The sequence below is a fragment of the Pterocles gutturalis genome, unplaced genomic scaffold (assembly GCF_000699245.1).
Source record: "Pterocles gutturalis isolate BGI_N339 unplaced genomic scaffold, ASM69924v1 Scaffold52838, whole genome shotgun sequence".
Classification (NCBI taxonomy): domain Eukaryota; kingdom Metazoa; phylum Chordata; class Aves; order Pterocliformes; family Pteroclidae; genus Pterocles; species Pterocles gutturalis.
In genome coordinates this window covers 2,574-11,943 of record NW_010127650.1, presented here as the reverse complement: position 1 = coordinate 11,943, position 9,370 = coordinate 2,574, and the positions used below count along the sequence as shown (strand labels likewise).

At 38.3% G+C, this 9,370-nt stretch overlaps 1 protein-coding gene across 1 annotated transcript; it reads right to left on the bottom strand.

Moving 5' to 3' along the window:
• Nucleotides 1-1,462: 1,462 nt before the first annotated feature.
• Nucleotides 1,463-4,585, bottom strand: LOC104466024 (protein transport protein Sec24C-like; the record flags this gene model as incomplete). The annotated part of the gene is made up of 2 exons (XM_010079320.1): nucleotides 4,394-4,585; nucleotides 1,463-1,549 (listed from the first exon to the last, which is right to left on the bottom strand). Coding segments are annotated over exons 1-2 (262 nt in total), but the record flags the coding sequence as incomplete, so codon positions are not given.
• Nucleotides 4,586-9,370: the final 4,785 nt, after the last annotated feature.

Here is a 9,370-nt window from a genome sequence, read left to right as displayed (position 1 = left end):
CTCTAACATTCTGTGATTCTGTGAATAACCAGTAATTTCTTGGGGCTTTCTTCTTTATTACTAAACCTGCTCCTGTTCTTCATTTTGAGAACTAGGACTTAATTATTTCTGAGACATTTCTTATTTCTATATACCTTCATCTCATTAAATTTCATCTTTTCTTAACTACTGTTCCTGCACCTTATCTTACTGTTCCTCAAGCATTTTCCAATCTTTAACTATCTGTATGTTGTGTGGTATTTCTATACTTTAATGTTTTTTGTTATACCTTTTCAGTTAATTAGATACACTTTCATCTATTTTGGAATCTCTTTCCTTTGACAGTACATGTAAACTGGCATTGTTATCTTTTGTCTTTGAAAGCATATTTAATCCAGTTCCTGGAGGGATCCTACACTTTTTTCTTTCACATTAACTTTTTCCCCCTCAACATTAACAGACATACAATTTGACAAATACATGCTTACTTCAGGAAAAGCTCATGAAGTCTTCTTTTTCTAGTTCTTGTCTACAAATATAATTCTGTAACCATTACGAGAGTGCTCAATAGCCACTGAAAAAAATTCACTTGAGCAGATATGAATATCTAGTGGTTTATTATTTTAAGATTCATTACTCTTGAGGAATCCTGAAATTTCCCTTCAACATCTTTGAGATATTGTTCTTACTCATCACAGAACTCAAAACGGAGGTAGATTACAGCAAAACAGGAAATACCTGTGAATACTGAAATCCTTGAGACTATACAGTCTTGGCTCAGTTCTGACTACCTACTCTTCTAACAAATTGACACCACTAGAAATAGCTCTTCCAAAATACCACTAGTTGGAATGAAGGGAAAATACAGTATGATTTCTTGTAGTGTTTCTAACTCTTACATCGTGATTGCCAGCTTTGTAAAAGTATTTCCTTCTTCCAGTTGCAGCCTTTGGAATCATAATTATTCCTAACATATATTTTGTTTCTACGCTATAGCCAAGGAAACGAAAAACTTTTTTCCCTTAAGTGAAAGCACAAGTTACCAATATCTATCTCATTACTTCCAAAAACAATCTCCTGGTGCTTCGGGAGATTTTTCTTTTCTTCAATGCTGTAATTTCAAACCTTACATTTTAGTTCTCTCTCAGGTGGCAGACTGCATTCTTTTAAACTAAAGATCCTCCCTGACAGACCCTGAACAGGCCAATTCAGGTTTTGAAATCAGTCTTCAGAAAACATTAGTCACAAGTCAGGTTTTTATCTATGAATCTGAAGACATAAGGGATTTCTACTAGGATTATTTCTTCATATCCTATTTATGTTTCCAGAGTGCTGCCAACAAATAGATTGGGAAGCGTCCCGCCCACTTCTGCCTTAATAATCAGGTACCCACACCTCTGAGATAAATATCCATATTAAATGGGAACTTGGCACAAAAGAAGTGGAACAGCAAAAACACTCCCACAAGAAGGACACCATTTACCTATGAAATTAGGTGCAAGAGAAGAACTGTCAGAGTTGAGAGATACCGGAGAGCCCTTCGAAGGGAACCCCAAGGAAGGAAAGTAACCTGGAAAGACAGAATACACCAGTAAATCAAGCCTGAGAGAAAGCACAAGAGACAGTGTTTCCAATGCTGAGGACAGTCTGCAGTGCAGAAAATGTTATATATGTAAAAACCATTTCACATTTGCCACATTATTCCTTAAGCTATACTCCCTCTCACTGTTCTACCACATACAACATATATTACCAACATAGTTCATATATTAACATTTATATAAGCATTAATAGCATCATAAACAGTCCATGTAAAATAATCCAGCAGCAGCCTAATTGTACTGGTGTTCAATAATTGTGTGTGGACTTTCAACTGCATGTTCTCAGAGGGAAACTGACAGACTGACTGAAACATTGGTGCAAAATTGTCCCAGTTCTTTCAACATTCTCATAGCAAGAAACAGCTATTTTCAGCTAGCAGCACAGTACTCCACTTCCTATCCCACACAAGACTAGCATCACTGGCACAGCATTCCCATGCTTCTGTTAGAGCTAGGGGTTTGTCACATACATCAGATGTGAAAGTCTCCCTGACTGAGGATGGCACCTGCTCCCAACACTTCTCCACTCAGTCCTCCAAGCAATTTTATTGTTATTTTTAAAACAAATTCAAGGGACAACTACTTTATCACAGAATAACATTGTCAATTTTCCTTTTACCCTTCAGCATTCACTTACATTCGTGTCACTCAAGAGCATCTAAAATTAATTCTCTCTCCTCTACATCATACAGCTACAACAGCTCTTGTTACAAAGACCTACAATAAACATAATGTGTTGGAGATGTGGGTAGAAAGGATAACTGTCACTATCTTCACTATCACCTGCCTGCTCTTTTTGATAATGTGTTGCTTGTTTGCCACTCTTTTCCACCTGGATGTCATACTCCGCAGCTATTAAGAGGTCAACTTCTGGCTGTTGTGCTAGTGCTCTGAATTTTATATTCTTTCTTCTAAAGATAGCAATCCTGGATTTACAGTAACAGGTCCAAAATGCACAACTTGACAACTGAGATTTCCTTATACAGTCTGCTAAGTCAAGAAAGGATGGTCTCAGAAGAAAAGATGGAAGAGAAACCTCCACAAGCCATGGGTGGCCTTTGACTGATATATCAATAGAGTACACAAGATACAACTTCAGAGCAGTGGAATACACTTACTTCCAAATTAGACCACTTTGTTGCCCCTAGTGTCACACTACCTTTCAAACATTACCAGCATAAACAAAATCTGCATTTTTAATCTGCACAAGTTTATATGCATGTTACCAAGCTTTCTAGGCATGCCCTTACTGAGCTGTCATGAACCACATTTCTATTGTTCTGAAATTAAAAAAGGCAAACCAGAAATAATTCAGAAGGGAAAAACTGATTCCCTTAAAAAGAAATGCTTTTCAGACTTGTAATTCTTCAGAACCTCAAGAAAGATGCTCATCAGTTTCTTTTCACAAACATCCTAAACATTCTTCACATTGCTAACAGCCAAAACCTGTTTTCTATAAATAGCTGCACTGATGAAACTTCTCCAACAAATCTGTAGTAACCTTTGCCCTTGACTCTTCTTCCCTGCCTCACTGAAGCAAGTCCAATTCTCCCCATTCCTTCCATGGGACAGGAAACACTAGTTAGTCAACGGCTACATTGAGCAGCCAAACAGAGGAGCCAAACAGAGCACCCAATGGCTGAACTCTGCCTCTGTCTTCCCAGGAAGCAGGATTCCTTTCCTCTGCCCAGTGCCTATTTTCATTACTTTTACAGGAATTCAAACCCTCTGTGAAATTTGTTCAGAAGTCACAGATTAAAAGTGTTGCTGGACAAGATTTATTGAGAGGAGGGGAGGAAGAGGATTAAGGAAAGAAAAGGAAGATGGAGCAACCGAATAACCCATTCTTTAGCATACCACACTAACTCTTTTTCTACTCTGATAACTTCAGACAAAAACCCCAACAGGATAATAATTCAGCTCACAAATTCCCGTCTCCCTCTTCTGTTAGTTTCAAGACAACTACAGGCACTTTAATTGTTCTATACTTCTCACTGAGTTTGGTTTAAAATTCAAGAAGTTGCAAAAAATTCAGTATGTATTTGGAGGGGAAAATAATACAGACACTATTAGCATAATTAGCATATTCCTAGCTTCCTTAGAATACCAATCTGAAGTCTAAACAAACATTTTAGAGTGAATGCTTGCACTGTGCTTATCTCAGCAGAACTGAATTAATCCATGTGATTTTGAAAGGCAGAAATACTTCTACTCAAAGCAATAGTATTTTCTCCTCTAAATTTCAAATGTTAAAGTCATTACTAATCTCCTAAAGCAATTCAGGTACTCAGAAACAAAGACTCCTAGAGTTCTTTAATAATGTTAAGTTAGCCTTCCTTTTGAAAACAGGAAAAAAAGTTGAATTACTTATACCCTTTCTGTCTGGAGTTGTATGCCTAGAGTTGCAAGTCTTAATCTTTCACAAAGAACTTTCTACATAATAATGTAAGGCAGTCTCAGTTATGAATCTGTTACAGTCCCTAACTGCTGCCCCTCAACATAACCTCATCAGGCAGATTGTCCTAGTCAGGGGGCAGGGACATACACAAAAAAAAGCAGGCTGTGCTTCTCAACATGTTAATTTTATGAGCTATTAAGAGAAGAGTAAGCCCTACTAAAATGGACAAATGACAGAACAATAACCTCAGAATGTACAGGAAGAACAGGAGTTTTAACATCATGTAAGCTACATACAAAAGAAAATATAATTGCTACCGCAAAATAAAGACTATCAATAGGAAATATATAGAAAAAAAATCCATACATGCAACAATTCACAGGTTATCAATCATTAAGTTTTGACTGAGAAGTACCTTGTGGAGGGACTGGCTGTTGATATCCTGGCATTGGACCATTGTAAGCTCCATATTGCGACTGAGGAACCCCTGGCAATGGCTGTCCTCCGTAGGCAGGCTGCTGGTATCCCTGATATCCAGGCTGAGGTTGCCCATAAGGAGGCCCTGCGTGAGCTTGCTGGTTTACACTCATTGTATTCACATCCCCAAACTAATCCTGCCTGCAAAAAAGGGGGGCAGAAAATGGCTTTTAGCAGACATAAAATCAAACTGGCAAACTTCTTCACTGTTTTCACAGAAACGAGAGCTCCTCAGATACTAAGGAAAGTAAAACATTAATGGTTATTTACTCTTGCACAGAAATTTTTTCAAGCAAGACAAATGCTTTACAAGAGCTAGTCAGAAAAATATTTTTCAAAACTATGCTTTCTAATCAACTTATTCACTGCTTCATCTTGGTTAGACTCATGATTATCTTCTTGGAAGAAAACCCCATAATTTGCTATTCCATAGCAGATGATTATCAAATTTCCTGAGACACCTTACAAACTACTTCCACCTCACAGAACATCAGACCAACAGAAAACGGATTTCATGACACAGATGAGAGATTCCTTAATTCCACTATTCCACTTCAATAACACTGAACAAGTTCAGCTTTCATCTCTATGTTAGTCTACTTGATCATGCTTCCTGGCTACAAGCAACACACACTTCACCATCCACAAAGGCTGCTTCTTGATGTGCTTGATGGAATCCAGAACAGGACTAATACAGGGGGTTTGGCTCTTTTTTTTTTTTTGAGCAACAGATGATTTAAAGTCCTTGCTATATACATAAATTTCAGAAAACAAAGAGCAGCATGTTCATCTAAGAAAAATGTTCAAAATGGAAAAGCATCACAGGCAAAGATGTCACTAAAGGAGTTATACAAAAGGGGAAGACATGAAACAGAGCATCAGAGACAGCAGAGATGTTTCTTAGCAAAGTTATGCAAGAAATCTTGCTTAACATACAGATTCTAATTCTTCTGACTAACTGTATAAAGAGGTTGACTATCTTTATAAAGAGAAAAACAAGAAATGGCATTGGGAGACCCCAAACCAAGAAGGCAATTCTTACAATACCACGGTACCAAGCAGGCAGATAAGCCACAGAGCCCTTGAGTTGTGGAGAGCCAAGGAGATGACTTCACGAGCAGGTAATTCCCTCATGGTCTATTTCTCAAGGATATTCTGCATCCCCTGTACTCCTTTGGACACTCCATGTCACTGTTAGCCTCTTCAGCTAAGACTATCTGCACTAACACTGTAAAGAAATATGTGTTTAGAGCAATTCATTTTTTTTTAATAAAAAGACTGCAGTTTATCTAAAAATGCAAAGTTAAGGTGAAGAAAACAACAGATTTTGCCCTCATATTTTGCTCCAAACACTATGATGAACTTGTGCATTAAAGATACATTGTCAATCTGAACACAGAGGAGACAAAAAGCTGCAACAGCCATCAGCCAGTTGCGGCAAATCCCAACTAGGAATCGACAGCTTAACTCAAGCAGATAACTAACACCTGAGCTGTTTTGCCTATACATTGATCAGAGTATGCCAACCAATGCTAAGGTTGGTTCTTCACATTACCAAAAAATATGATGACAAAGAATTATCTAAACAACCAACAGAACAGTTGTACAGCAAGAGTACTAAAATAACTACAGCTCTGCAAGAACCATCCACACAGAAATAAATTATTTCAGACCCATATATATACAATAGAGGGAAAATACATATATCGCAAAAGAGTGATCTAATTACTCACAGAACAAAGCTAGCATAATACATATACACTATATTTAACCTCCTATAGGTAGTAAACACGACAAACGTCAATACTAAGAATGCTAATGCTTACTGTGGAATTAGATATTAAACTTTACATGAAAGGAAATAAATTTTTATATTTTTATTATTCAAGGTGTATGAAGGTAATGATAGGGCTTCTGTTTAGAAAAAGAACATATTTAAAGGTAATTTGCTCTTGAAAGTAAAATATAATGTAATTTGCAATAGCTTACGATAGTGTGACAGATTTTTTGATCAGCCTGCAGGGTTTCTAAACATGATTACACATGATAAACATGACAGAAAGAGTAATTGCTAAACATTCTGGTTTCCCACACCACCTTTAACTTAGTTCTGCAGAACAGTCTAACCTGAGCAGCCATGGGGCCAGGAAAGCTGGACTTTGGTACCTGCTTCCTTCCCAAGTTCCCCTGAAGGCAACCAGTGTCATCACACTGCAATCACAGACCTACCCCCAACCACCTCCTCTTCAGTGCAAACAGTAAAGCAGGAGACTTCCTCCTGCAAAGGTGGGGGTAAAGGAAGGGAGAACGGTGCAAGAAGACTGCTCTAACTGCACATCTTGGAACATACAGGTGGTGCGTCTGCAAGGAAGAAGGGCTGCTTTCTCTTCTTCCTCCCCTGACCATTGCTTATCAGATTGCACACAAGGAACTCGGTTTTTAGTCACTGCTCCTACACACAGGTCCTTCCTCCAGGAAGAGCTGCAGGCAAAGCAGCAGTATCTTGCAGGATACCTCCTGAGCTGTACTCATTAAGACACTCTTCACAAGTTACACCTACAGAAATCCTTGAACAGATCTTTGAACAAGGAATTACTACATTTAAGAGGATCATTCTTTTTTTCTTTTTTTTTTTTGAGCATGATGGGGCAAGAACTCAAGCATGTCCCTTGCAAACCACTTCTGACTTACTGATATTTGCAGGAGGGAGGGGAGGGAAGGCTGAAAAGAGGATAGTAAAAGATCATCAGGTAAGGTCACTTACTGAGTACACACTCATAACAGTATTTCCCACTTGAGCGGGTAGTATCTGCTGGCTTGTTGCTCTCTCTGAAATAATACTGAACCTAAGACGTAAGGTCATCTAATGCAAGTCTTACAGAAGAGAAGAGTTTTGAGATAATTTCCTACACTTTCTATAGAAAAAGTAGCTACACAAAGGAGGTGGTTCTAACTCAGTATCCCAACTGACAGAAAGGCAGATATACCTCAGACCCATGTGGCAGCCAGCATAGGCTGATCTCTACTACAGCACAAGCTGATCCTTGCTCCATACAAGCAGAAAGTCAAGAAGGAAGCTGGACACGAGGAGGAAGACTGAAGAACAAGCGTGGTGTTGAAGCTGGGGACAAGGCTGCTCCATTATTTTGGCTACTTGACTTGCTCTAAAGGCAAGGCTAGTGGCATGCTTGCTCATCACTGATGTGGAATACCATAAAGGGCAGGGCCAAGAGTATCTGCCTTCAAGAAGGCGGAAGACAGTTGTCACTGAATGAGTCTATTTTCCTTCTCCCCCAGTATAAGTCATTTGTATCAAACAGCATTCATTTTGCCTCCACTCAAAAAATGTATATGTAAATTTGAACCTGGTCACTTGAGGAGATATGGGGAAAGGAAGAATTTTATGCTCTGTCTTATGACATGAAGAAAAAAAAATCTCTGAAAGAAAGAAACAGATACATCTGGTGAGGAGAAATAGAGAAAACAGGCTGTTTCACTTGATAAAAAAGCTGATTATATTCCTTTGCATGCAGCAACACTATACCAAAACTAAGCTAAACATAATATTAAAACATGCTGTTGAACATGGTATTACTGTTCAGCAGTTACAATACACAAAGCTCACATAAGCAGGACTCAGCTACTGGGAAAATACTATAACAACAAGCGGTCATTACTATAAATAACAATTATCTTGCAAAGCACGAAGCACTTACTCTATACAGTTTTCTATTCCTCTGTATAAAGGCAGTTCACCATCTGAGTTTTGGTCAAAATAGTTACACAGCTAAAATTCATACTACAACACTGTTACACAAGACAGTCAACCAGTGCTGATCAGCAACGAACTCATGAGAGAAAAATACGCAGTAATACTGGGGCGGGGGGACACACAGGGGGACAGGAAACCTTTTAACTTTTACAATAGTTTCCTGATTCCTTAGTATCCAAAAAAAGCAGTGTTGTTTTATGGACCTTTTTTTAAAAAAACAAAAACCTAGTGATTCACATGAGCATATTTCAATCAGCAAATCTCTCAAATCACTGAAAACTGCATATTCATCATTTCTTATTGTCTGCATTCACTGGTAATTCCCTTTTGAAACGAAAAGGCTTGATCTCATCAATTCTTGATAGCTTTCCAAAAGAAATGCATACAGCAAAATTACTTTCCTTCAGAAAGATGCTGGTGCCTTTTTTACTGGTCCCAGAGAAATAAAAGGCTTGTTTGTTTCAACTTCCGGGGAGACTGATCCTTAAAAAAAAAAAAAAATTACAACAGCATGGCCTCCTATATTGCACTGAAGCTGAACGAAATATGTCTACTTAATTTCTGAACACAGAAATCAAAGTCATTTCCAAAAGATGGGACAAAAGGGGACAATCAGCATCCTCAGAGACCAATTCAGACTATTATGTACAGTGAGAGCTTTCAATGCTTCTGTTCTGCAGCTTTCTGAAGAAGTAGCAAAGTTATGCCATTCTTATAAAGACCTAGACTCTGGAGCTAGGAACACCCTTCTGAAAGGCAGATGTTCTTGCTTTTGTTCCACCAACTGCTTGACTAGGTCCTCTACAAGCACTGACGGAACACTTAGTTCTCTTCAGATACAAGAAACTCCTGTTTTGTTTTTCTACAGAAAATCCTGGAACAGAAACTCATATCCTGGAAGTCAAACTGACAGCTGATCTGGAAGCACTCAGGCCATTATGATGCTTCCCATACAGTTGTCCCAATCAAAACAGTGCTGTCTTTCCACCTGGGCAGATTGTCAACTTGTCACCCCATGGGTAATATTTTCTTCATCTATGCATTTTGAATCACCACCAAAAAGATCTGTTTTAACAGTTCATGAGAAATATAAGACACAGTTTTCAAAATAAAACTTTACAATTGAATATTAGTGAATGTCCA